This window comes from Pezoporus flaviventris, unplaced genomic scaffold (assembly GCF_033815535.1).
Source record: "Pezoporus flaviventris isolate CSIRO_AGI_PZ_B2104156 unplaced genomic scaffold, CSIRO_AGI_Pfla_v1 ptg000043l, whole genome shotgun sequence".
NCBI classification, from domain to species: Eukaryota; Metazoa; Chordata; class Aves; order Psittaciformes; family Psittacidae; genus Pezoporus; species Pezoporus flaviventris.
The window spans coordinates 1,313,234-1,339,700 of record NW_026892591.1 but is presented as its reverse complement, the minus strand read 5'-3'; the positions used below and the strand labels follow the sequence as shown (position 1 = coordinate 1,339,700).

Below are 26,467 nucleotides of genomic sequence, written 5' to 3'. Positions count from 1 at the left end.
TGTTGTGAGGGATGGGATGCGACAGGGAAATTCCAGGGAGGTTGGTTGAAATTTCCTTCTCAGTCCCTGACTGGCTGATGAGCTGTTAAGGTGCAAAGCAACAGCTTGCAAGGCTGTTGTAGTGCAGAAAGCTGGAGGGAGAGGCCAGTGTCCCCTCTGCAGCTTTAAGAGAATCATGGATAAAGGAGAAGCAGTGGAAATACGAGAGGATTGTGAGTTCATCTTACACTGAGGGAATACTGTGTGTGAACTGGAGTGCCAGCCTCGTGCCTTGTTCTGCTTAGGTACTAATCCGTATATACAGTGCTCAGGAGAGCAGAAAACACAGGGATGGCTCTGGAAGTGCCTCCATCTCCCTGCTGCTTGCTGGGAGCCCCCAAACAACTGGAGCTGCTGTTCCAGGCCATTCTCCCAGGTACCTGGACGGAGGCTGGTGGTATCCAGTCCGTCTGGGCACCTCCGTCTTGTCTCTAAATAGAAGAAGCTGCCTGGAGGAAGACAAGGGCCGCAGAGCCGCCCGGGAGCAGCAGCATCACCCCATCACCTTGCAGCAGCCTCGGGGGCTCCAGCCCCGCTCCTCCACCCCGGTACCCCCGGGCCCGGCGGGACGATGCTGCCCTCTGGCGGCACCAGCGCAGCGCTGCAGGGAGGTGGTGGTCGGGGGGTGCCGGGGCCGGCTCATGGGACCTGAGGGTTTGGTTGAGATGAGCTCTTAGGCAGAAGCTCTTCCCTGGGAGGGTGCTGAGGCGCTGGCACAGGGTGCCCAGAGAAGCTGTGGCTGCCCCATCCCTGGCAGTGTTCAAGGCCAGGTTGGACACAGGGGCTTGGAGCAAGCTGCTCTGGTGGAAGGGGTCCCTGCCCGTGGCAGGGGTTGGAGCTGGAGGAGCTTTAAGGTGGCTTCCAGCTCAAACCAGTCTGGGATTCCATGACTCCATTAACCTGATTTGCCTGCTCCTTTGGGGCGGTTACTGGGGTGCATGTGGACACTGGATTTTTTGGTCTCCCAGTAGATGCCTTATGGACTTGTAAATCTTCAGTGAATTCGCCTGATCATATCCATCACTGGACATCTCCACACTTCACTGAAGGTCTCTGGAGCAAGTTGTCTTATTGAAACAGTTCAGCCACAGAATCCTAGAATCCCAGACTGGCTTGCTGGTGCCTTCCGCACAGGGAAGAGCTTCTGCCTAAGAGCTCATCTCAGTCTCCCCTCTGGCAGTTTAAAGCCTTGGTCTGTCCCTACAGGCCCTTGTCCCAAGCCCCTCTCCAGGGCTCCTGCAGCCCCTTCAGGCACTGGAGCTGCTCTCAGGTCTCCCCTTCAGGAGCCTTCTCTTCTCCAGGCTGCCCCAGCCCAGCTCTCTCAGCCTGGCTCCAGAGCAGAGCTGCTCCAGCCCTCGCAGCATCTCCATCGCATCCTCTGTCCTCATTCCAACAGCTCCAGGTCCCTCTTGTGCTGTTGCCCCAGAGCTGGATGCAGAACTGCAGGGGGGGGGAACTCCGTGTTTTGAGGACAGGGAAGTGCGAAGTGATGAGAAGGTCCTTGCGGTGCAGAGAGCAGTAATGGCCCGTTTATTGCACAGGATTCACTCTCGGGATGCTCTGCGCTAGGAACGAAGTAGTTAAAGCCACGCAGCGCACAAGCAGCTCGTGTTGTGTTGTATAACAGACAGATAACACGTTATCCCCAGCATCTGTGCTCCAGCCTGGGCGAAAAGCTCCAGACCTGAATTTCAACCCGTGTCAGCATTTACAGCCCAGTCTTCCCGTTGCTGTCACTTAACGCAGCAAATGACCGGCTTCGTGTTAATCTGCCTGAACATCGAAACTCTGGGAGCCGTTTGAATGCATCCACCAGACACCGAGTACCCAGGCGCAGCTTTAAAAGCGATTCGCTTAAAAGCAGAGCAGGGTTTTGTGTTTGAGGACAAACAGAGAGCTCAGCTCCCGAGGGAGCTTTGCAGCCCACGGGACGGACGGGAGATAAAGCCGCCCTAGGATGGGCGGAGAGGGGGGGGAAGCATTGTTTTCTACAAAGAACAGGAAACGAGCCTCAAAGAGTACATGAAAGAGACCTTAAAACAAATGCAGATCAGCAAAGGGGGGACCTGCAAGCCCAGCTCCCAGCTGCCTGCTCAGGGCAGCCCCTCAAGCTGCTGCTCTGGCCTGCGGGGAAGATGAGGGACCCTTGGGGTGCCAGGACCCGATTGTCCCTCCCGAGTAGGTCTCGGTGAAGCCAAAAAGACCTGGGTTCACCGTGCGGAGAAGGGACCCGGTTATGGTTGAGCTCAGTGATCTTGTACTGGGCTCAGTGATAATACGGTTGGACACAACGATGTTATGGTTGGACTTAAGTGATCTTAAAGGTCTTTTCCAACCTAAATAATGTGATGATCCCATACCTCCCTTACTACTTCACCCGTGAGGATGGGATTAACCCAGCCAGGCCAATAAGAGGATGCTCTAAGGCTTGCAGCTGGACCCATCCCAACCATGGGCTGCTCCTTCGGTGCCACCACCACACATCTCATCCTCCACAGCATCTACCCCCTTCCACCCAGCCTCGGTGCTTAGGGGCACGCGGAGGAGAGGGGTGACTGGTGTGGTGCCCCATGGACTGCTCACCCCATGGCAGAGCAGCGGGAGCTCAAATAGAGCCGCCATCAGAAGAAGGGAGATCACAAAGATGCAGGAATGCACCAGCACTGAAGGGATTTCCTTATGGAGATGTCCCTTATTTGCTCTTCAAAATGAACTGACTGGGTTTGGCCCCTTTGGAGCTTAAACCCCTCTGCTGAATGTCCCCATTTCATTTTGCTGCTCCTAATAAAATCAGGCTCCTGTTAGAGCCAACTGGCAAAAATCATCTGCAACGTACCAGAAAGCCATTTCCTCCCATACAAGGCAAGCCAGTGGCCTCCTGCCAAAGGGGACAATGGGGGACTCTGAGGCTGGTCCTGCGAGCCCTCGTGTTCCTGTTTACTTGGAGGCTTGGTCCTTGATCAGAGAGATTTCTCTGGGTGTTTTTGAAGCTGATTTTAACGGAGCCATTGGCAGCAGTGCCCACATCCTGCAGGAATCCTGCTCCTGCGTGGGGTCCTGGGAATGGTGGCAGTGCTTGGACCTCCCCGAGCTGTGTGCAGAGAGTCCCACCAGCTCCATGGCTCTGCCGAAGCGTGGCTGGGTGCGATGGCACTGCCTGGGCCTGGCGGTCCCACAGCCATGGATCCCATGGGCTGCAGGATTCCCGGCTCGCCATGTTTGTACCCCGAGCACAGCCGTGGGCTGCCCATCAGATGAGAGAAGGGAAAAACACCACGGTAACCCCCACGGTGGCTGTTATCTCATCCTTCCTGCAGCAGAAAGCCTGACCAACACCCACCCTGGCTTTATCAGCTGCCCCGGTCCCGGCACCGCTGGCAGGCACAGCCTCAGCAGTGGCCAAAACAGGAGGCTGGGGATGGGAACGTGGTGCTCGGGACAGGAACATGGAGCTGGGGACAGGAACATGGAGCTGGGGATAGGAACCGAGATGGGGATGTGATGCTGAGGATGAGAACGTGGTGCTGGGGTGGGAACATGGCACCGGAGTAGGGAACATGGCTCCTGAGGATGGAGCTTGGGAATGGGAACGTGGCACCTGGGAATGGGAATGTGGTGCCTGAGGATGGGAATTTGGCGCTGGGGATGGGAACATCGCACATGAGGATAAGAATGTGGTGCCTGGCGATGGGACGGTAGCACTGGGAGTGGGCACATGGCGCTGGGAATGGGAACATGGTGCTGGGAATGGGAACATGGCGCTGGGAATGGGAACATGGTGCTGGGAATGGGAACATGGCGCTGGGAATGGGCACACAGCACTGGGAATGGGCACACGGCGCTGGGAATGGGCACACGGTGCTGGGAATGGGAACAGGGCGCTGGGAATGGGCAAATGGCGCTGGAAATGGGAACACGGCGCTGGGAATGGGAACACGGCGCTGGGAGTGGGAACACGGCGCTGGGAATGGGAACACGGCGCTGGGAATGGGAACATGGCGCTGGGAGTGGGAACATGGCGCTGGAAATGGGAACACGGCGCTGGGAATGGGAACACGGCGCTGGGAGTGGGAACATGGCGCTGGGATGGGAACATGGCGCTGGGAATGGGAACACGGCGCTGGGAGTGGGAACACGGCGCTGGGAATGGGAACACGGCGCTGGGAATGGGAACATGGCGATGGGAATGGGAACACGGCGCTGGGAATGGGAACACGGCGCTGGGAGTGGGCACACGGCGCTGGGAATGGGAACACGGCGCTGGGAGTGGGAACACGGCGCTGGGAGTGGGAACATGGTGCTGGGAATGGGAACATGGCGCTGGGAGTGGGAACATGGCGCTGGGAATGGGAACACGGCGCTGGGAATGGGAACATGGCGCTGGGAATGGGAACATGGCGCTGGGAATGGGAACACGGCGCTGGGAGTGGGCACACGGCGCTGGGAATGGGAACACGGCGCTGGGAATGGGAACATGGTGCTGAGAATGGGAACACAGCGCTGGGAGTGGGAACACGGCGCTGGGAGTGGGAACATGGTGCTGGGAATGGGAACATGGCGCTGGGAGTGGGCACATCATGCTGGGAATGGGAACACGGCGCTGGGAATGGGAACATGGCGATGGGAATGGGAACACGGCGCTGGGAATGGGAACACGGCGCTGGGAGTGGGCACACGGCGCTGGGAATGGGAACACGGCGCTGGGAGTGGGAACACGGCGCTGGGAGTGGGAACATGGTGCTGGGAATGGGAACATGGCGCTGGGAGTGGGAACATGGCGCTGGGAATGGGAACACGGCGCTGGGAATGGGAACATGGCGCTGGGAATGGGAACATGGCGCTGGGAATGGGAACACGGCGCTGGGAGTGGGCACACGGCGCTGGGAATGGGAACACGGCGCTGGGAATGGGAACATGGTGCTGAGAATGGGAACACAGCGCTGGGAGTGGGAACACGGCGCTGGGAGTGGGAACATGGTGCTGGGAATGGGAACATGGCGCTGGGAGTGGGCACATCATGCTGGGAATGGGAACACGGCGCTGGGAATGGGAACATGGTGATGGGAATGGGAACATGGTGTTGGGAATGGGAACATGGCGCTGGGAGTGGGCAAATGGTGCTGGGAAAGGGAACACGGCGCTGGGAAAGGGCAAATGGTGCTGGGAATGGGAACATGGCGCTGGGAATGGGAACATGGTGATGGGAATGGGAACATGGTGCTGGGAATGGGCACATGGCGCTGGGAATGGGAACATGGCGCTGGGAGTGGGCACACGGCGCTGGGAATGGGCACACGGCGCTGGGAATGGGAACATGGTGCTGGGAATGGGAACATGGCGCTGGGAGTGGGCAAATGGTGCTGGGAATGGGCACATGGCACTGGGAATGGGCAAATGGTGCTGGGAAAGGGAACACGGCGCTGGGAAAGGGCAAATGGTGCTGGGAATGGGAACATGGCGCTGGGAATGGGCAAATGGTGCTGGGAATGGGAACACGGCGCTGGGAGTGGGAACACGGCGCTGGGAGTGGGAACACGGCGCTGGGAGTGGGAACATGGTGCTGGGAATGGGAACATGGCGCTGGGAGTGGGCACATCATGCTGGGAATGGGAACACGGCGCTGGGAATGGGAACATGGTGATGGGAATGGGAACATGGTGTTGGGAATGGGAACATGGTGATGGGAATGGGAACATGGTGCTGGGAATGGGCACATGGCGCTGGGAATGGGAACATGGCGCTGGGAATGGGAACATGGCGCTGGGAGTGGGCACACGGCGCTGGGAATGGGCACACGGCGCTGGGAATGGGAACATGGTGCTGGGAATGGGAACATGGCGCTGGGAGTGGGCAAATGGTGCTGGGAATGGGCACATGGTGCTGGGAAAGGGAACACGGCGCTGGGAAAGGGCAAATGGTGCTGGGAATGGGAACATGGTGCTGGGAATGGGAACACGGTGCTGGGAATGGGCAAATGGTGCTGGGAATGGGAACATGGTGCTGGGAATGGGAACATGGTGCTGGGAATGGGCAAATGGTGCTGGGAATGGGAACATGGCGCTGGGAATGGGAACACGGTGCTGGGAATGGGCAAATGGTGCTGGGAATGGGAACACGGCGCTGGGAGTGGGCACACGGTTCCTGGGGACAGGAATACGGTGCTGGAGAAGGGAACACGCGGCTCGGGCCGTTCCCCCCCCTCACCTTGGCCCCCCGCTGCCGAGCGCTGCGGGGCGGGGCCGGCAGGGGGCGCTGCGGGGCGGGGCCGGCAGGGGGCGCTGCGCAGCGCTGGGCGCGGCCGGCAGGGGGCGCGGCGGCCGCCGCCTTTGTTGCCGTTGGCGCCTTCCCTCGGCCAAGGCGGCGGCGGCGGCGGCGGCGCGCGCGGGAGCGGAGCGGGGCGGGGCGGCGGGAGCGGCGCGCGGGGGGCTCGGCTCGGCTCGGCTCGGCTCGGCTCGGCTCGGCTCGGCTCGAGGATGGAGATGAAGAAGCGGCTGACGCTGGAGCTGCGCAACAAGAAACCGGGCGAGGTACCGGTGGGGCGGGGGGGGGGAAGCACCGGTCTGCACGTGTTGGTGTTGGGGGGGGGGGGGGGTAACGGTAACGGGGAGCGCCCCGCGGGGGTCCCGCACCGGGAGCGCGGTGCTGGGGGTGCCGCTTCGGGGGGCTGAGAGTCCCCTTCCTCCTCCTCTTCCTCCTCCTCCTCCTCACCCCCCCCCGTCCCCCGGCATGGCGGCGTGCACGTGCGCGGCGGGGCCCGGGCGCCGGCGGCCGGTCCCGTCCCGTCGGGTCCCGTCCGGTCCCGTCCCTCCCGGTGAGCGGTTGGTGCCGGGCCAGGCCGGGTTCCGCCGCCCCGGAGCAGCCGAGCAAGGCCGGTGCGGGCCCGCGCAGCCATGGCGGCTCGGCCATGTTTAGCGGCCGCCCGGGCCTGCCCCGTCGGGGCTCCGCGGGGCCTGCTCGGGCCCTCCCCGGCTGTCAGCGCGGGGCTGAGCGCGGCCTCCCCGGGGCGCTGAGGGGGGGACCTCGCCTTGGGGTCCCGCCCGCTCCGCGCCAGGCCCAGGCCACCGCTCCCTCCCCGGGCGTTCCGGTTCGCCCTCGGGCCTTATCGGTGCCGGGCCGGCGCCGGGCAGCCGCGATAGCCGGTGGCTGTCACCCTGCGCGCCGTGGCGTGGGGCGCCTGGGAGTGGAGGCTTCGGTAAAGGTTGAAGCCGGTTTATGGGTGGAAAAAGGGGTTTTCGGGCCCGAAATGAACCGAGGCGGCGGAGGGTCCCTGTGAGGGCTCCGGTTTGGGGGTGAGCGGGGTGCGAGCGTGCGCTGGGGCCGGAGCGTTGCTGTTGGGTGATGCTGCCCTGGTGCAGCGCCCCCGGACACGGCCTGCGCTGGGTTAAAGCTGCTCCTGGCCGGGGGAACCCCATAACCTGGTAGCGTGCAGGCTCCCCCCAGCAGTCCGACAGCAGCGGAGCCTTGGCCTCGGCCTCCTTCGCACCCACCGGGTTGGTTGGAGGCTTGCCTGGGTGCTGGGGGCAAAACGGGCTCCGCTGCGGAGCTCCGGACCGGTGCTGCCGCTTCCAGAGTCTTCAAGCGTTGATTCAGTGGGAGCTGGTGCTGCAGGGACGGCCCCGGAGCCCCGAGAAGGGGTGTTAAATGCAAAGGGATGTTAAAATGACTCCCTGATAGTTGGCTGGTGTGAGCAAGAGAGGTAAAATGGGAGTGCTGCGAAGGAGGGATTTGGAGAGCATCACGAGCCTTCTGGCCGAGGCTGAGTTTGCATCTTGCTGTGGAGAACATGTGGGGTGAAAGTGAGTTTTGGAAGGGGCCTTTGAGAGCTGGGGCTTGAGCTTAGGTGGGGGAGAAGGGGGTGCTGGGTGGGTTTACCCTGCTGGTGCTTGGCGGGGAGCAGATTGTGCTGGTCCTGATGCTACAGGAGGGGTGGTTTCTGTGCTGGGTTCCCAGCTAGTGATGGCTTCTGTGTGCGTAGCCTACGCTGGGCAAACTGATGCCATCGGTGGTGCTGCATCGTGAGCCTGAGCATCATCATCTGCTTCAGAGAGCTGCCTGGGCAGCTGTGTCACCTCTGCATGGACCCTCACAGGGAAACAAAGCCTCTGGAGGCAGCCTTTCCAGCACCCCAAGGCATGGGGAGAAGTTAAAGGACCAAAATCAGATGACCCCGTTTGGTCTCCTATTGGTGAAGCTTTAAATGTTGACCCTGAGAGCTTTTTGATGCTTTGTGTGTGAAACGTTTTGCTGCAAGCTCATGGTTGGACCCCCTCATGCTTCTTGATGGAGAAGGTTCTTGGTTGGGGCAGTGGATGCACGTTGTGTGGCTCACGCTTAAAGGGTGAAGTCCTGACCACCACGAGGGATTCACCCCTTGTGCCCTCACACAAGTCCTTTAGCTTTAAGACCTCGTGTGTCCCTTGATGTGGGTAAGGAGGAGCTGCTGCTTGGAGGTGTGGGACAGGCTGGAGGCGAGGCTTGGCCGCGTGTGCTCACCGCTGCTGGTGTCTGCGTTGGCAGGTGAAGGAGCTGGTCCTTGATAACTGCCGTTCGGACGATGGGAAGATCGTGGGGCTCTCCTCAGACTTTGAGAACCTGGAGTTCCTCAGCATGATCAACATCAACCTGCTGTCCGTCTCCAACCTCCCCAAACTCAACAAGCTCCGGAAGGTGAGCCAGCCCCGTGCTCCCATCCCCAGCAGTCCTTGCTCTGATGCTTCAGCTCTCCTGTCCCTGGGTGTTTTTCCTGTATTTCCCAGAAAAAAAGCCATTTGATTTTGCTCTTTCCTCTGTAGCTTACGCTTGGAGCGAGCGACAGAGGTGGTTTTTTAGCAACAAAATGCTTTTGAGCTCATTTTATGTTTGGCATCCTTTCTCTGTTGCTTTTGCTGTTGTGCTACTGTCAGGAGCTTCAGTAATATAGAATCATGGAATGGTTTGGGTTGGAAGGGACCTTAAAGCTCATTCAGTTCCAACCCGCTGCCACGGGCAGGGACACCTTCCACCAAAGCCCCTGTGTCCAACCCGGCCTTGAACACTGCCAGGGATGGGGCAGCCACAGCTTCTCTGGGCACCCTGTTCCCCAAATAGCAAATGATTATGTTCAAAAGACCATAAATATTTGGGATTTCAGAGCATGTGCCCCTGTGTTGTGCAGCACGGAGGTGGCTGGGGGTGCTGTGGCCAAGGGGCTTCAGGTGAACACTCAGACCACACCATAGAGCTGCAGTTCAAGGGAGAGGGTCTGGAGCTTGAGTGCTCATTGTAGTCCGGTTCTCAGGGCAGTTGCGTTCCCCTTGCTGCAAACTGAAGCCCTTTGTGACTATGTGATATTCCCTCCTGGCAGCTGGAGCTGAGTGATAACAGGATTTCTGGTGGCCTTGAAGTTCTAGCAGAGAGAACTCCTAACCTGACACACTTGAATCTAAGTGGCAACAAGATCAAAGACATCAATACCCTGGAGCCCTTGGTGAGTGAAAGGCTGTGCTGGGATCTGAGGGAAGATGTTGTTTCCTTTGGGGAGTATCTGTGCAGAAGTCCAGCATCTTGGCAGCACTTTGTGGTTCTCATGGGAACAGATGAGTGGGTCCCATTTGAGGCTGGCCTAATAGTTAATGGTTCCTCTGTCTGCAAAACCAGCAGCCAGTTGCTAAAAGAAGCATGAAATTGGGCTTGATGAGTAAAACTGTGGCTGCGGTGCTCAGTGTCCATGTGAGAAAGGACCTTTAATGGGTTGGGTGCAGTTGGAGGTAGGTGGCACCTGAGGTGTCATGGAGATGAGCTGCTTGGGTTCCCATTGCCTCTGCGCTGCCCCAGAGAAGGCTCTTGCCTTGTGATCCTGACTCTGCAGCTGAAAGGTCTCATTGTTGCCTTTGGTCCCTCCAGAAGAAGCTTGAAGCCATTTTAGTCCTCCTTTGCTTGACCTGCTGCACAGTGTGAGGACCGGAGCAGGGGAGCTGCTGTGGCTGTGCTGCAAGGCTCATAGACACTTTCTGCATGGTCCTTTTGGGTTTGCCTCATGTTTTGGGCAGGATGAGTTCAGCTCAGTGATTCCTCCTGCTGGGGAGCTGGGCTTGTTGCCCACCCTGTTCAGAAGAGAGTATGATTTGGATGTGGTTTCACAGGGAGCTGTCTCCAAGGTGGGGAAACTAGGACAGAGGAGCTGAGAAGAAGTCTTCTTTGCCCACAGTTAGCAAGAGCAGTAACTCCTCTCCATCTGAGCAGCACATGGTGCAAATTAAGCGTGCAGAGGCACTTCTGTACTAGATGTGGGTAGCAAACCAGCTGTCCCATGGTGGCTGCCTGATCTTCAAACGGTGTCAACCCATCAATAATGGAATGAATTGGTCTTTGCAGAAAAAGTTGCCAAACCTCCATAGTCTGGACCTCTTCAACTGTGAGGTGACGATGCTCATCAACTACCGGGAGAGCGTGTTCACCCTCCTGCCCCAGCTCACCTACCTAGATGGGTATGATGCTGATGACCAGGAAGCCCCTGACTCAGACCCCGAAGCAGATGGGGATGCACTGGAAGATGAGTATGAGAATGGGGAAGGTGAGGGTTTTCTCTTGGTTTCCTTGCTGGGGTAACAACCCCATTTAGCCATGGTTACGTTGCTAAATAAATGGTGATTCTAACTTGCCACGAAAGTGGGGGCTGTCTGGGTAACCCCCCTCCCTCCTTGGGCAGGCTGGGGAAGATGTGAGACTTGCTGCAGGCTGACAGGGCTTGTTGCTGGCACTCCTCGTGCATTCTTGCTGTGATTTCCTGCCCGCTGCTCACGTAGCACTCGGGTTGGGGGTGGGAGTGTTTGGGAGCCATAACACTTACTTCCTCTCCTTTTGTTAGAAGGTGAGGGTGAGGAAGAGGAGGATGCTGATGAGGAAGATGATTTGGATGAAGAAGTCATCGATGATGAAGAAGATGAAGATGATGATCTGGAAGGTGAAGAGGAGGAGGATGGAGTAGATGATGAGGTGAGGCTTTCTGTCTTTGGTTTGTGTTTGACTGTGTTTGTCCCTTAACCTGACCCATCTGACCAGGCACTTTGGGTGCCTGTGGGTGGATCTGGGAGTGCTGCTGCGTGCTCCCTTTTCCCATAGCCCTTTTGGCTCGTCGTGTACAGAGTGTGTCAGGTCAGACCCATTTGTTGCTCAGCCTGGTACTTCCATGGCCTCCAGGGACAGAGCTGTACAGCCCCTTTGTAGGGGTGCTGGAAGCTGGTCAGGCACCGATAGCTCCTCACTGCTTGGCTTGTACCTGACCCCCTGAGGCTCGAGCAGGGCTGGAGCAGAGCAGAAGGAAGATGGTGCTGTGGAATTACACCTTGCTGGTGGGACTGTGATTCTTGCAACAAAGCTTCTTGTTTTGACTCCAGGAGGAAGATGAGGAGGAAGATGGTGAGGATGATGAAGAAGATGAAGCCGATGATGGTGAGTTGAATCCTAACAAACTTAAGTGCTTGCAAAGCTGCCTCAGCATTCTCACATCCGCTGGTTCTGTAGAGCTTCCCAGGCTGCAGTGCCGTGCTGTTGTTGCCTGCAGATCTTCCCTGATAAAAAGTGCAGCTTTTTGGCTATGGGCACCACTAAAGCCACTGCTTCTGCCTAAGCTGCCTGTTGGATAGTGGTTATAACCAAAGGGTCATACAGTGGTGATGGGGGCGCAGGTTTCAGTGCCTCCTAATACCAGCCACGCTGGGTAAGTGGTAAATACTAAAGAGGCAAATCAACTAGAAACCCAGTTTTCAGTTGCTTGACCTGGTAGTCTTGTGCTGGAGGAGTACTTCTGTCACAGAAGCTCATGGTGGCACTGTGTGTGAGGAGATGCTCTTGGAGACACACGTTCCTCTCCCTTCAGCTGCAGGGCAGGGTAGACCCTTCTTGACTCGAGTGCAGACTCCTCTGGCTATAATGATCTGTGGAGACCTGAATGAATGTTTGACAGGATACAGTGCCTGGTGTGACTTCACATCACCTTGTATGAGCCTGGTCCGAAGGGAGTGAATTCTGCAAAGACATTTCTGGAGGTGCTCACCAAAGCAAAGCCCATTGAAACATGGGGTGTTTGGAGGGCAATAGGACACAGTTAATGCCTCGTGCCAGTCTTGGCTTTCCTGGGTGCCACGAGGAGCTGGTCAGGGTGGATCTCTGCTCCGGAATGGTGCCAGTCCTAGCCTGTGCTTGTTCACCAGCAGCTCGAAGCCCCAGTTCAAATGCTGTTTACACAAGACTGAACTGAGCTTCACGCTTGGCCTCTCTTTGCAGACCTGCCACGAGGGGAAAAGAGAAAACGAAATCTAGAGGATGAAGGAGAGGAAGATCCAGAAGATGAAGAGGACGACGAGGATGACTGATCCCAGCAACCCAATCAGTTTTACAGACTCTGACTGTGCTTGTCTTAACCTCCCCGTTGTGTCTATGTGAGACTGTAAATCCCCATCTCCCGCTCCTCCCCCTTTGTATGGCTGCAGCGTCCACAATATATTTTTTTAAGATGTAGAATCCTGTAGGCATTCAGGGGAATCTTCCACCCAAGGCTCACTTCTCACAGGTACCCATGACCAAAGGCTTTCTCCGTTCTGTGGTTTGTGCAGCAGTTTGCAGAAACAAAAAAAAACCCCAAAAAACCCCCAAAACCCCACCAAAAAAAAACACACACACAAAAAAAGAAAGAAAACACATACAAAAAAAAAACCCCAGAAAAATGTATTTCCTCCTCCTCGGGTATCTTTTGTGTCTGAAATCAGCTTTGCCACACTGGACCCAGAGCTCCAGCTCCCACCCTGCCCGACAGCAACAAGGCATTTGCTTATCCACATGCCCTCAGAGCAGCTTTCTGAAGACGCTTGAGCCACCTCGAGCAGTGGGTGCAGATCTGGTTCAATGGACTCCAACGTTCCCTGAGGTCTCTCTGGTCAGAAATAGTGGTGATGATGTGATCTCTGGAGATGCTTGAAGATGCTTTAGTGCTGGGGACGGGGGGTGCTTGGGGTCTTGGGAGAGGGGGGGTGGCTGCTTGCAAGACCTGGTACCTCTGACGATGCACCTTGCAGTAGCCCTGCACTTGCTTTCCTATTGGTTTCTTATAAACTGGAATCTTTTTCCCAGTGGCCACCCAATAACTTCCACTTGGATGTCCAAATAAGCCTCATTTCCGTGTCATTGCTGTGTGATGAGGCCTCTTGTCACCCCTTAGCAGCCTCTGCCTTTAGGAAGAGATAGGAAATAGCTGGTGAAGGGATACTGCACTTGTGTCAACCTCCATTTCGCACTGTACAGAACACGTTCAACCAGTATCACTGTGATGCACCTAACTCGGCGTTCCCCGGGAGACCGTGTTAGCCTCGATATTCTCAGGGTCCTTCTGCTAGCCAGTACCAGCTCTGGACACTTGCCTCAGCGCTAGCCTGGTCTACGCATCCTCCTCTTCCTCCTCCTCTTTTCTTTCTTAGCATGAAGAGAAGTGCATTGATCAGAACCCAGCTCTCTCCCACTCGTGTTGGTGCTCTGACAGTGCCGCAGAGCAACGTGTCCCCGCACCCCGTGATGGCTGCAAGGAGGAAGCAGGGATGAGCCACGTGTAGCTCCACTACGGAGGGTTCCTCACCCTTTGCCCACCCTTCCTCTGCCTGGAGGTGTCCCCATCCATGAGCTTCCCCGGCCCCGTGGCACCCAAGGGATGGTAACTGGGTGCCGCTGAGCTGCTCCTCATGGATGCACTGGCACTTTGTGGCATTCCCGGTGGGCAACCTGCAGGCACCCAGAGGGGAGGCTCGGCAGCGGTTCCTGCAGAGGAGTGGAGTGCGTTGCAGCACATCCCAGTTCCTGTTGCTTTGGTCTGGTCTTGCTGTCGTCTCGTGTTGTACAGTAGCTGTAACCATTCGGAGCAGAATTAGTCCTGTAAAATGCAAACTGAGTAACTTATAAATGTTAAAGGAATTTTTTTAAGGAAAAAAGAAAAAAAAAGGAAATTTCAGAGCAGCAGTTACTTCTAATTAATTTTTTTTTCCCTGCATTTTTAGCAGATTGTATGGATTTTATATTAGCCTAGTGACTGTCAGGTTGCGATTGGTCAGATTAGTCCCAGGAATAAGGATCTCCAGCCCCTTTTGTATCTTTTGTTACCAAAATTTGGATAAAACTTTTAATAAAGACTTCAGTTTTTACAAACCCATCGCAACGAGCCTTGTCTTGGCCTCCTCTGCTTTTGAGTTTCTTCTGGGAGCCGAGACTCCAAATAGACTCATAGAACGGGTTGGGAAGGAGCTTAAGCTCATCCAGTTCCAAGCCTGGAACACCTCACACTAGACCAGGTTGCCCAAGGATGGTGCAGGATGCCCTGGGGCTCTGTGCCCTGCTCTGTATGGAGCTCACTGCATGAGGTCTCAGCAGCTGGGGGCTTCAGCACCAGCATCTCATTCAGTGCATGTGTCCCCTGTGAGGGGGGGGTCTGTTCTGCACCGGGGCAGGGGGCAGATCCAGGCCGTGTGTGGACCAGAGCTGGGAGGCTCAGGGTTCTCCTGCAGTCCCCCCCTATTTCAAACACAGCCTCTTTGTCCCCTCCGCACCCAGATGTGGGGCAGTGGGGACTGGGGGGCTGCCCTGCTGCAGCCCCATGTGTCTGCCCCGCTCTGTCCGTCCAGCCTGGGCTCTGTGTCCCCTGGTTTCTCTCCATCCTTGCTCTTGTGTCCCCTGGGGCTGGGGAAGGAGGCCCAGCACTGGGGTGCAGGCAGGAGTGAGCCGGGGGGTGCTGCTCGCCCCTGTGCAGGGGTCACAGCAGGATGAAGGCTGCACCCAGACCCCTCCTCAGCCCCCGTCCCAGGGCAGCGCTGCAGGGACCGGGGCTCACCCTGTGCCCCCTGCGAGGTGCACCCCAGGGTGGGTGCAGGTGGGAAGGGGAAGCCTCCGATCCCATGGGATCTGTGTGCTGAGGGGAGTGTGGCTGGGAAAGGGGCAGCCCCATGGGCAGCAGCCAGGGATGAACACTGGGTGCAGAGCAGTGGGCACAGAACAGCAGATGCTGAGCAATGGGTGTTGAGCAGTGGTGCTGGTGCTCCCATCCCGTGTTTGCCATAGGCAGCACTGGGCCCCGTTCCGCAGCACCCTGCCTGGCTCAACCCTCTCCCCTTGCAGGGCCGGGCTCAGCACCAGCACAGCAAAGTGGGGCCAGGACTCACTGCCCGGCTCCCTCGTGGGGTGCAGGAGGTTGCACAGCTCCCAGGGATGGGGACCAGGCCATGGATGAGCTGTTGGGGTGCAGCAGCCACCGTGTTCCCCGTGGGCTCCTCACACCTCCGAGGGGTTGGAAGCAAAGGCTCCATCTCTGCTTCTCACATACGCACCCCCCATCTATCCCTTCTTCAGGTGGGGACAACCTTAAGGGTGGCACCGCTTCCCCATTGCCCCCATTGCCACCGCTGGCACTGACAGAGGCGCTCCCGGCCACTGCTCCTGTACAATTCCCATTTATTATTCCAAGACCTCATTCCAGAGAAGTCCACGAACTCCTGAGCAACCCAACCAGGCTCCCCCCGAGCCCCTGGGGCTGAACAACGGAGCCTTGAGGGGAGGGAGACGTGGGGTTCCAAGTGCTTGAGAGTTTCCAAAGAGCAAAGGGAGGGTAGAAATGAATCGTCCATCGTCCCCTCCGCCGCCCCGAGCTGGGGATGCTCCCGGTACCCAGGAAGGGGTCCCTGTCCCAGTTGGTGGCAGGGGGCTGTGCGGTGCCCCCCTGCCTGGCTGCAGGGAGGGATGGAGAGGTGCAGGAGCAGTCCCACGGGAGCCAGGGGCATCAGAGCTGCGAGTACAGGGAGTTCTCCATCTCCGGCGTCAGCTTGGTGTGGAAGGAGGAGAGACCCACCCCGAAATCTGGAACGAAGCAAATCACAGAATCCGCGTGGTTGGAAAAGACCTCTAAGAGCATCAAGCCCAACCGTTCCCCAGCACTAAGGCCACCACTAACCCATGGCACTTAAGAGCAGTCAGCACCGCGGCCAAACCCCTCCCACCCTGATGTAGGGGCACGGGGAGGACACACGGACACCCCCCGGGGCATCACCACAGGGCGAGGAACCAGGGGCTGGAGCCCGATGCTCACCCCAGCAGCTCTGTCCCTTCCCCACCGGAGGCACGGGGTGCACACCGTGCAGGGCAGGCTGAGCCCGCTCCCCATCAGCATCCCCTTCCTCCGCACCGGAATCCCAGCAGCCAGGATCCCTCCCCACTGCCGCTCCCCCGCCATGGTGCCGTACCCATCTCGGTGTCCATGCGGCCGGGCGCCGGGGGGTTCTTGCGGTGGTCCTCGATGTGCAGGGTCATCTCCTCACGCGAGGCGCTGGAGTAGGGGCACTGCATGCAGGTGTAGCGGCCCCGCGTGTGCTCCCACACGATGCGGCTGTTGGAGGAGTGCCCTGCAAGGACGGGCGAGGAGGGAAGCACAGCGCTCGCCCCCCCTCCCGCCTCCCCAGCCCCAAGCCCCGGGTGCCATGGGAGCCGTGCCAAGCGCAGCGCTGGGTGCAGGGTGCTCGGTGCCATGGCTCGTGATGGGTGTCACGGGGCTCGCATCAGCCGGTGCAATGGGGGCAGGAGACCCCACACTCCGAGCCCCACATCCACTGGAGGTTCCCTTCCCAGTGGAAGAACGCCAAAATCTGGGAGCAGGGAGCGAGGCTGTGCCCCCCCCGGCCCTGACATCCCTTTGCCCGTCGCCTCTCCGCATGGAGCTAAGGACAGCAGTTTCCAACCCTGCCTTGGAGCTGGGGGGACTGGGGAGGACTTGAGCCCAAGCAGCTCCAGCAGCTCCTTCTCCCGCTGCTTCTGCCCTCAGAACCAGGCTGGGTGCTTCCTGGGGGCACACAGCCAGTGACCCCCCCTGACTCCGAGCCTACCTGGGCAGCATCCCCTCTCCATGTGGCTCCCACAATGGAAGGAGCCTGCCCTCCCCCTGTGCTCCCCTCTACTCTCTGGGGAGCATCACGGTGCCCCATGGGGCCTCTCCCATCCCCTGCAGCCCCCACCACCGCCCGCCGCCCCCCCGAGTGACAGAAAGCAGCCCCCAACCAGTAGGTGCCAAACTAACCTGGAGTCACTCCTGAGCCAAAGCATGGGAGGAGTGGGCTGACACTCACACCTGCGGAGGGAATCGAGGGGCAAGACAAGCATTAGGGCTTCCCCTCCCTCAGGGGGGACACGTGGGGGGGCAGGCCTGGCCCGGCCCCCTGCCTCGCACCCCCAGCACGCCGGGGAGCAGCGGGGCTGGCATAATTTGGAGGCTCGATTTTGGTGTTTGCTGGCGCTTTGTCCAATAGAGCATCCCTGTGGACGGGATGCGGAGGGCACCGGAGGTGGGATGGGGCTGGGGGGGCGCAAAGCGGCCCCACGCGGGGCTGGGAGGGGGATCCTGGGCTGGCCGATGCTGGGTTCTCCTCCGGGAGCTGCTGGTGAAGGTGGGAGCAGAAGAAGCTTTGCCCGGACGGCGCCACGCGCTCACCTTGGCTTTTCTTCCAGACGGCGTTGGAGACGGGGGGGCCGTGGCCCGGCACGTAGGGCCGGAGGCGATGCTGCGCCGCGGGCTGGGGCAAGCTGTAGGGCGAAGGGGGCACGTAGGACAGGAACGGCCCCGGCACCGAGGACGGGGGTGGCCCCGAGAACCGAGTCAAGGACGATGGCCCGAAAAGGCCGGGCTCCAGCAGCGGGAAGGGGTGCGGGGCCGGCGACACCAGCGGCAGCGCCTCCAGCGAGCCCGGCAGCTCGGGGAGGCTGCTGGGCACCGGGGCAGTGTCCGCACCGGGCACGATGGCTTCTTTCTCCAGCGGCCGGATAACGCTCGGGAGCTTGGGAAGCCCCTCGGGTGGCTTGGCCGGGGGGTCCTTCTCCAGGGCAGAGGTAGCGGGCGGGATGGGCTTGTCGGCTTTGGGGGGTGGCGTGGGGCTGCTGGCGCTGTCAGAGCAGACGTGAAGGTGCTTGAAGAGCGAGCGGTGTGTCCGGAAGCGCAGCAGGCAGTTCTCACACCTGCAGGGCCAGCGGTCAGTGTCAGGGATGGGGACCCCTCCACATCACCCCGAGAGCATCACTGACAGCGTCCCCTCCACATCACCCCGAGAGCATCACTGACAGCGTCCCCTCCACATCACCCCGAGAGCATCACTGACAGCGTCCCCTCCACGTCACCCTGAGAGCATCAGTGACAGTGTTCCCCTCCACATCACCCCGAGAGCATCACTGACAGCGTCCCCTCCACGTCACCCTGAGAGCATCAGTGACAGTGTTCCCCTCCACATCACCCTGAGAGCATCACTGACAGCGTCCCCTCCACGTCACCCTGAGAGCATCAGTGACAGTGTTCCCCTCCACATCACCCCGAGAGCATCACTGACAGCGTCCCCTCCACGTCACCCTGAGAGCATCAGTGACAGTGTTCCCCTCCACATCACCCCCCAGCCCTAGCCCCAGGGTCTGCAAATGTAGGATCTTGTGTGCCTGGGGCTGTTTGGGAGCTGCTGGGTGCCCACACATAGGACATGCTATGGGAGGGGTCTGCAGGGAGATGGCAGGTCTGCTTATCAGGGCCTGTAGCAATAGGACAAGGGGAAATGGGTTTAATTTAAAACAGGGGAAGTTAAGGTTGGAGATAAGGAAGAAGTTCTTTACTATGAGGGTGGTGAGGCACTGGCACAGGGTGCCCAGGGAAGTGGCAAATGCTCCACCTCTGGCACTGTTCAAGGCCAGTCTGGACAGAGCCTTGGGCAGTATGGTGTAGTGCGAGGTGTCCCTGCCCATGACAGGGGGGTGGAACTGGATGATCTTAAGGTCCTTTCCAACCCAAACCATTCCATGATTCTCTGATGGGATGGGGACCAGCGGGACTCACTTGAAGTAACGGTTTGGCTTGTAGTGCACCTTCATGTGGGCCATGAGGTCCTGCATGCTGGGGAAGGTCTCTGTGCAGCCCAGCGTGGGGCACTGGAACGTTTTACCTGGGCAAAGAAATAGGGCAGAGACTCAGCAACAATGCAGCTGTGCTGCCCCAGCCCCACAGTGGGTCTCCGGCACCTCCTATCTGACGCTGCGCAGCATCTCCTGGAGGTCCAGGCTCCACCTCAGCTTCAAGCCCCACTTTGCCACCTCCCAGCCAAAAGAAAGCTCACCCTGGAGCGATGCCGGGTGTCCCAGCCTTACCCTCAAGCGACTGCGTGGGTCTGTAGTGGACCTTGTGGTGGTCCATCAGCTCCTGCATGCTGGGGAAGGCCAGTCTGCAGCCGTAGCTCGAGCACTGGTAGTGCTTCCCTGCAAGGACACAGATGCGTTGGCCTCATTCACCCCTGACCCCGCTGCTGCCATCCCCATGGGGCAGGCATGGGGCTCACCTGGGACAGGTCTGCGCTTCAGCGGCCGCAGCTCCTGCGCTGGGGTCCCCACGCTCCCCGGCGCCTCGCTGCTGCCTGCGGGGAGAGGCTGTCAGGGACCGCGCGCAGCCTGGGCCGGTGCCGCTGGGCACGGGGACCTCCACGGGCTGGGGAGAAACCTCCTGAGGCTCAACAAGGGCGAGGGGAGGAAGTGCCCCTGGGGAGGAAGAGCCTCAGGAACCAGCACAGGCTGGGGGCTGCATGGAGCCAGGCTGAGAACATTGGGGATGTTCAGCCTGGAGAGGAGAAGCTGCGTGGAGACCTCAGAGCAGCTTCCAGTGTCTGAAGGGGGCTGCAAGGATGCTGGAGAGGGGCTCTGCATCAGGGACAGGACAAGGGGTGATGGGTTCAGACTGACACAGGGGAAGTTCAGGTTGGAGATAAGGCAGAAGTTCTTCCGTGTGAGGGTGCTGAGGCGCTGGCACAGGGTGCCCAGAGAAGCTGTGGCTGCCCCATCCCTGGCGGTGTTCAAGGTTGGACACAGGGCTTGAAGCAAGCTGCTCCAGTGGAAGGGGTCCCTGCCCGTGGCAGGGGTTGGAGTTGGATGAGCTTTAAGGTCCCTTCCAACTCTAATGATTCTGTGATTCCTACCCCTTACAAAGAGGGGTGCATGCAGTTGCGGGGGATCTGGCTTGGAAGGGGCTGGAGCCCTCCAGGGTGGTTGGAGACAGGATGCTCTTTGCCCTAGAAAAAGCTGCTGGTATGAAGGCAAAGGCTGCTGGTGTCTCCAACACACTGGGTGGTGCCATGTGTACTGCCATGCCCAGCCTCAGGGTGCTCCCCAGTCCACCTCTGGGGTGGGACTTGGCCAAAGGGACCTCACAGCAACAGGAGCAAAAGTTCCTCCCCTTCCTCCTGCCCCAGCCCCTCTCAGCAGGCACAAGGGACTCACCTGCCCCCTCTCCAGTGTATTTACCCCGCAGGGAGAAGGTGGGCACAGCCTCTTCCTTCTCCGTCTTCATGGCCTGGCCAGGGGTGGGCACAGGGTGATGCACGTGCGGATGGAGTCTTCTCCTGGCGATGCTGCACCGAGTGCAAGGGCGAGAGGTTAAAGCCTGGCATGATGTTGACTGCCTCCTCCTTTATGTCCCACGGGAGCCTCCCACCGGGGGACCCCCAGGGCAGGAGATCCTGGCTTCTGAGGGGCTTTGCTGTGCTCTCTGCTAGGGAGGACCCACCACCAAAGGCAACACTTCCAGGGTAATCCCCCCATCCACCCTACCCATGGTTTCAAAGGGTTTTCCAGCCAAGAGGAGCAGCAGGTCCCATTGCACGACTGGGAGCACTGGCAGTGAAGCCGGATGCTGATGGGCACGTGGGGATGGCTCCTTCACACAGCCTACATCAGGCGGTCCCCCAGATTAAACTGGCTTCACCAGGCGCCAGGCTCTGACATGCAGAAGGCAAACACTTAAGTCCTAGTATAAAGCATCTGAAAAGTCCCTCACTTCAGGAGCGTCCTCAATAGTGTCTTAATGTCAAAGTTAATAATAGCAATAATAATTTGAATAATAGAATGGTTTGGGTTGGAAGGGACCTTAAAGCTCCTCCAGCTCCAACCCCCTGCCACGGGCAGGGACCACTTCCACTGGAGCAGCTTGCTCCAAGCCCCTGTGTCCAACCTGGCCTTGAACACTGCCAGGGATGGGGCAGCCACAGCTTCTCTGGGCACCCTGTGCCAGCGCCTCAGCACCCTCCCAGGGAAGAGCTTCTGCCTAAGAGCTCATCTCAGTCTCCCCTCTGGCAGGTTCAAGCCATTCCCCTTGCTCTGTCCCTACACGCCCATCACAGCAGTGCTGGGGCTGCAGAGGGGCTGCAACTCCCACATCTGCACTTGGGTAGAGGGTTAATATTTCCCCAAGAGCTCAATGACTCCCAAACCAAATGTCCCTGGGGAATCTCCTTGGGGATCAGCCTTGTGGGTACAAGGAGGTGCATCTGCATCCACCCCATCCCTCCTGGCCTTGCTGACCTGCCTGTTTGCATCTATTCCAGAGGCATTTTTCCGCTCCAGCCAGGATCCCGGTGGGTTGCAGGAGATGGGTTTTACCCTGGCACACAGAGTTCAGAACTGCAACCCACCAGCAATAAATCAGAGCATGGAGCATGGAATCCATGTGGGATTATACCTCAGGCTGCCCCCAGGCTTGTGGCTTTGTTCAGGGGTTGCACTGGGTTTTTTTTTTGTCTCAGCTTCTGCTGCCGCTGCGGGATGCAACCTGGGACTGAGGCTGGAAGGGGGATCAGCCACAGAGCGGGGGGATTTGGGCCATGGCCAGGCTGGTTGCGTCCCAGGAGGGGAAATTCAGCCCTGGCTGGAGGGGTTGGGTTGCTCCATCTGCACAAAGTGGTTTGGGCACATAAAGTTCACAGAGGCTTTGAGGGAGCTTTGTTTTATCAGAGATAAAGCAGGTTTGGGGGGGCAAAACCATCTTGGGAATCTTCCTTTGATGGAGAAAGCATTCAAAGGATCGAGGCAGGGCTACATCTGTCTGCTCAGCCCCTTGTGCAGCGTCCATGCAGCGCCATCACGTTTTGGTGACCATCACCGTAGCTTCCAGCCTTGGGTGCTGCTGAAGCATTTCATGAGTCCTTGAGGCTATAGTGAACCTCTCCCAGGTTCCCTCTTCCCTGCTGGAAACGCTCATTCCGGCTCAGTCCTCAGTGCTTGTCCCAGGACTTGCGGACGGACCCCGGGAGCGATGGTCTCCAATGGCTTCCAGATGAGGCTGAAGGCAGCAGGATGCTGGTACCCACCCCACCAAGAGCTCAGCTGGATCACGGGCACCTTTCTGCTTCCTCTGCAGGGACCTCCCAGCGCTCCTGGGTCAAACCTTCCCTCCTCTCCCTCCTGGCTGCCTGCTGCCACTTGCAGTTTCCCAGGGGTACCCAAGAGATGCGTTTTGAGCTGATTTTTCCCTACGGAAAAGCTGGGAGAAGGCCTCTTGGGGAGGGAGATACAACTGGATAGGTCAGTGAGGGCAGGTGGGACGGATACAGGCACCCCTTGCTGCAGCCAGCACACGCCTGTACATGCCTGACACATGCCTTGTGGCCCCATCAACATCCAGCTGGAACAAAGCTGCTCAATAAGGGTGTGCCTTTGGCAGTGGACAGGGTGGCAGCCCCACAGCATCCCGTTATACTCAGCCCAGGCCCTGGTTTTGGGGAGCTGGTGGTGTCTGTGTCACTTTGCTGTCACTGATCACCTCCTGCAGGGCACTGTAACACCTTTAGTTCCCCAGGACCGTCCGTTCTGCCACCCTGACACCATTCTGCTGCTGAACTGTCACCGGTGAGATGTGAATCCCCCAATGCCAATGCAAACCCTGCCCTGCAAACCCAAACCTGAAGTCGGCGTCGGTATTCCCAGGGTTTTCCTGCTGCAGGTTCAGTCTCCCTGAAAACCTGCCGGCACCAAACTCCCTCATTGCAGCCCCTGCGGTGAACAGGAACCCTGGAAAAATCCTTCTGGGAAGCTGACGGCAACGAGGAGGGTTTGCAGCTACTGTTCACCCAGAGCAGCCTCTGCTGCTGACTCAGTTAATAATGAATACAGCTCATCTCCCACAAACGAACCAGGGGGTTATACAGATCACCAAGCACAGGAGCCTTTTACACACACACACACACACACCCCGGGATGGATAAACGGGACAAATAATCCTACTGGAGCATCTCGGCGTGGTTTCTGGCCTGGGGTTGCAGAAGCTTCCCAAAAGGCAGCTCCTCGGCGCAGGAGATGAGAGACAAAGGCTCTGAACAAGGGGCTCATGTGATCGCTCAGCCGGGGAGCGCGGAGGGAGGACGCGGAGGCTGACAGCAGCACGGATGCTGCCGGTGCTGTGCTCCGGCCGCCGCACACAGGGTGCAAACGGGCCCTAAATTAAACCCACGTCTGGGTTTAACACCGGAGCTGGTGTTGGGGGGGATGATGCTCCGGGCATCTCTGCCCCTGATGCCCACCACAAGCAAGGTACCCTAATCCCAACCTGGGCTGGAGCAAAGCCGCTGCCTTGATGTTCTGCCTTGCACCTCACCCCGAGGGCACGCTCCCTGCTCTCCAACTCAGAAAATCTGCCCAGAGAGGCCCACGGAGCCCAGCCTGGAACCTCACCACACCTGCTGCTGGAGGCAGCGTGGGCATCCAAGGGCTTCCCTGTGCCATGTCCCCACAGCGGACATGGAGGGAGCTCATCCAAGGCCCATCAGTGGTTCCTTTGAAAGCATCTTTCAGCCTTTCCTGCAGAGCCCCCCTGCCATCCCCTGAGCTTGCTCCAAGCCGTCAGTGACCCGGGCAGCGTGTGAACACGGGAGAGCCATTTCCCCCCATCCCTGCACCATCCTGATGCCCGCCTTCACCAGCCTGCCCACAGCCAGCTGATCCACTGGGCTCTTCAGACAGAAAAACCCCTGCTCCCCTTCAGGAGCCATCTGCGGAGGACAGACCTTCCGCCTGAGCCCGGCCAACGCTGCTCCTGGAGCAGCAGCCCTGACCACCGTCAAGTTCACGCCACGGCCAAGGCTCAGGAGCCCCTTCGGCCCCGCAGCAGATGAGCAGCCGCATCCCCAAGCCCCTGACAGCAACAAAGCAGCTCCCACGTGTGCAAGGAGACGGAGAGACCGTGGGGAGACCCCGGTGGGAGCAGCCCGAGGATGCTCGAGGTGGTGAAGCGGGTCTCGGTGCTCCCACAGACCACACATGCCTGCAAAGACCCGGGGGCCAACACCTCCCGTGGCTAGCTGTCCCTGTGCTATCAGCCCCATAGGAGAGACCCCCCCCCTTAGCTAGCAGCCCCCCATGGGTGGCACCCCCATGGCAAGTGGTTTCTGCACCTAGCGGGTCCCTATGGTTATACACCCATGGCTACTCCTGCGGGCAGCAACACGGCCATGGCTCGCACCCCCATGGCAAGGCACCCCTGTAACACAGACCCCCCCCAACCGTGCACAGCAGCCCTATGCCGATGTCCCCCCCACATCTCCCCCGGGCAAAACGGCTTTACCCGGAGCCAGCCCCCGGCAGCCCCTGGTGCACGTCCAGCTCCCTGCAGAGCCCGGTAACGGGCCCGTTACACCCCGGTGCCGGACAACCCCGTTCCCGTTCCCGTACCCCCCCCCCCCCGCCCCGTTCTCCCGTACAGCCGCCGGTACCGGTTCCCCCCCCCGCCCCCATTTCCGTACCCCCCTCCCGGGGCCGGTCCCCCCCGTTCCATTGCTCCCTTCCCGGGGCCGGTCCCGCCCCTTCCCGGTGCCTCCCGCCCGCACGTACCGGGGCCGGGAGCGCGCATCAGCGGCGGCGCGGCCGCGGGGCCATTTTCTGAGCGGAGCTGTCGCGAGAGCGGGGGGAGGAGGAGGAGGAGGGGGGGGAGGAAGGAGCGGTGCGGAAGGGGGGGCGGGGGCAGCGGGGGGGCTTGGCCCCGCCCCTGGACCCCCGCCTGCCTTAACGGGGTGCGTTTGCACCCCCCCCCCTCCGCACCCCGGTGCCTGCGGGCGGCCGGAGCATCCCTGCGGGCTCGGAGCATCCCAGGTCCCTGGAGCATCCTCAGAGCACCCTGAATCCCTTGGGAAGCCCCAGACCCCTTAGAGCATCCCTCCAAGCCTTTTGAAACGCTCTCAGACCACCTTGGACCCCTTAAGAGCACCCCAGCGCCCTTTGAGCACCCAAGTTCTTTGAAGCACCCTGAACTCCGGGGACCACCAAGCCTATTGTAGCCCCTTGGAGTCTCCCAGAGACCCCCCTCGGAGCACCCGGAGCCCTTTGGAGCAGCCCAGTGGGTGCCTGAGCTGAGTGGGAGCACCCCACACAGACAGCACCCACAGCCGGGTGCTGCCCCCCAGCCCCAGGGAAAGGCTGAAGGGTGCAGGGAGGAGCTATTGAAATCAATGGGTTTTCCAAAGCCTTTTTTCCCCCCTTTTTAATTAAAATCAATTCAGTCTCTGCTTCCCACTGCCCCATGCAAGCTCTACAGTGCAAGGACTCCCGAAAACCTGGGATTTGCAGGAAAAGTGCCCCCAAAGAGCACAGGCGCTGTAAACCCCATGGTGGGGAGGCCAAGCCGTGGGTTGCAGTGTGGGGCCATGGGGGACTCCACATCCCCGCAGCCTCCTGCCTTGTGCCATCCCCACCCTGGAGGAAGCAGGGTCCCCTGCACCCCTCTGCAGTCCCTGTCTGGGGCAGGGGTAGTCCCTACGCTGGGGGCTGCGGGAGGGAGGAAGAGGAGGGCAGGATGTGGGGCTGAGGCTGTCGTCACTTCCTCCAGCGCAGGGCTCGGCCGGGGTGCGGGGCACAGGCAGGATGAGCCCCGACGTTTGGGCCCCGTTCATCCCTCTCCCTGCTGCAGACTGCCTGGAACAACCCTGGCTCAGACTCAGCCCCCATCCAAGACCCCCCTTAAGCCCCGTCTGTGCCCCTGTCTTGGGGGTCTCCTGAACCACAGAGCCTGTGCAGCCAAGGGGTTCTCTGAGCACCCCTTGGGAAGCCCCTTAAAGCCTTTTGGAGCTCTCCTTGGCACCCTGGACCCGTTAAAGCATCCCAGGGCTCTCTGAGCACCCAAGATCCTTGGAGCATCCTGGACTCCTGGGATCCCCAAGCCTATTGTGGCCCCTAAGAACGCCTTGGAGCCCGCCAGGACCCCCCTCGGAGCCCCTCTGAGCACCCGGAGCCCTTTGGAGCAGCCCAGTTTCCACCCCACGTATTGACCCTGGCCCCCGACGGATGAAACACCCCTCCTCATGATGCTCAGCCTTGTGACCATCATCAGACAAAGCTGCTACAGCTCCATGGGCTTTAGCTACCTGGTTCTCACAGCTTTTCCTATGAGAAATCGGAATGGTGATGGTGTCCCAGTCCTGCTGCTCCCTGTTGTGCTGCTTTGCCCTGGCAGTTCCCAGCCGTGCCGGATGGTCCAGAGTCATGCTGGGATGTGGAGCCGGGATCCTGGTGGGACTGGGTTCTGTATTCAGCATCTTCTGGAGGGTTCAACACATGTTCCACTTTGGGACACGTGGGTGCAGAGCTCTTG

The 26,467-nt window shown here is 59.4% G+C and overlaps 2 protein-coding genes across 6 annotated transcripts in view; one reads left to right on the top strand and one right to left on the bottom strand.

The window, feature by feature from the left end:
- The window catches only part of LOC133276202 (acidic leucine-rich nuclear phosphoprotein 32 family member B), a 101,684-nt gene extending 87,472 nt beyond the window's left edge, over positions 1–14,212 (top strand). The window contains exons 2-8 of one of the 4 annotated variants that reach the window (XM_061466809.1): positions 6,484–6,566; positions 8,557–8,706; positions 9,383–9,505; positions 10,393–10,591; positions 10,886–11,013; positions 11,415–11,469; positions 11,897–12,273. In XM_061466809.1, coding sequence (XP_061322793.1) covers positions 6,513–6,566; positions 8,557–8,706; positions 9,383–9,505; positions 10,393–10,591; positions 10,886–11,013; positions 11,415–11,469; positions 11,897–12,042 — 855 coding nt within the window. In that variant the 5' untranslated portion in view covers positions 6,484–6,512 and the 3' untranslated portion in view covers positions 12,043–12,273. Of the gene's footprint in view, positions 1–6,418; positions 6,567–8,556; positions 8,707–9,382; positions 9,506–10,392; positions 10,592–10,885; positions 11,014–11,414; positions 11,470–11,896; positions 12,277–12,303 lie in introns of those variants that run through there. The other 3 variants (XM_061466810.1, XM_061466812.1, XM_061466811.1) reach the window with 3 other exon arrangements.
- A 1,275-nt stretch (positions 14,213–15,487) lies between these two features.
- On the bottom strand, positions 15,488–20,551 carry ZNF414 (zinc finger protein 414). 2 transcript variants are annotated; one of them, XM_061466814.1, is made up of 8 exons: positions 20,335–20,541; positions 19,404–19,478; positions 19,216–19,323; positions 18,908–19,013; positions 17,528–18,048; positions 17,117–17,167; positions 16,290–16,448; positions 15,488–15,906 (listed from the first exon to the last, which is right to left on the bottom strand). In XM_061466814.1, exons 1-8 carry the CDS (start codon positions 20,402–20,404, stop codon positions 15,830–15,832), a joined length of 1,167 nt encoding a protein of 388 aa, XP_061322798.1. In that variant the 5' UTR covers positions 20,405–20,541; the 3' UTR covers positions 15,488–15,829. The 2 variants fall into 2 exon arrangements, with proteins under 2 accessions (XP_061322798.1, XP_061322799.1); XM_061466815.1 differs by lacking the exon at positions 17,117–17,167 and having other exon boundaries at positions 20,335–20,551.
- Between the last annotated feature and the right edge of the window lie 5,916 nt (positions 20,552–26,467).

Excerpts from the sequence above, each read along its gene's own strand:
- ZNF414 (XM_061466814.1), bottom strand. The coding sequence starts at position 20,404 with ATGAAGACGGAGAAGGAAGAGGCTGTGCCCACCTTCTCCCTGCGGGGT. Across the intron at positions 19,324-19,403 it reads GAAGCGCAGACCTGTCCCAG|GGAAGCACTACCAGTGCTCG; the intron begins GTGAGCCCCATG and ends GTGTCCTTGCAG. Across the intron at positions 17,168-17,527 it reads CGTCTGGAAGAAAAGCCAAG|GTGTGAGTGTCAGCCCACTC; the intron begins GTGAGCGCGTGG and ends TTCCCTCCGCAG.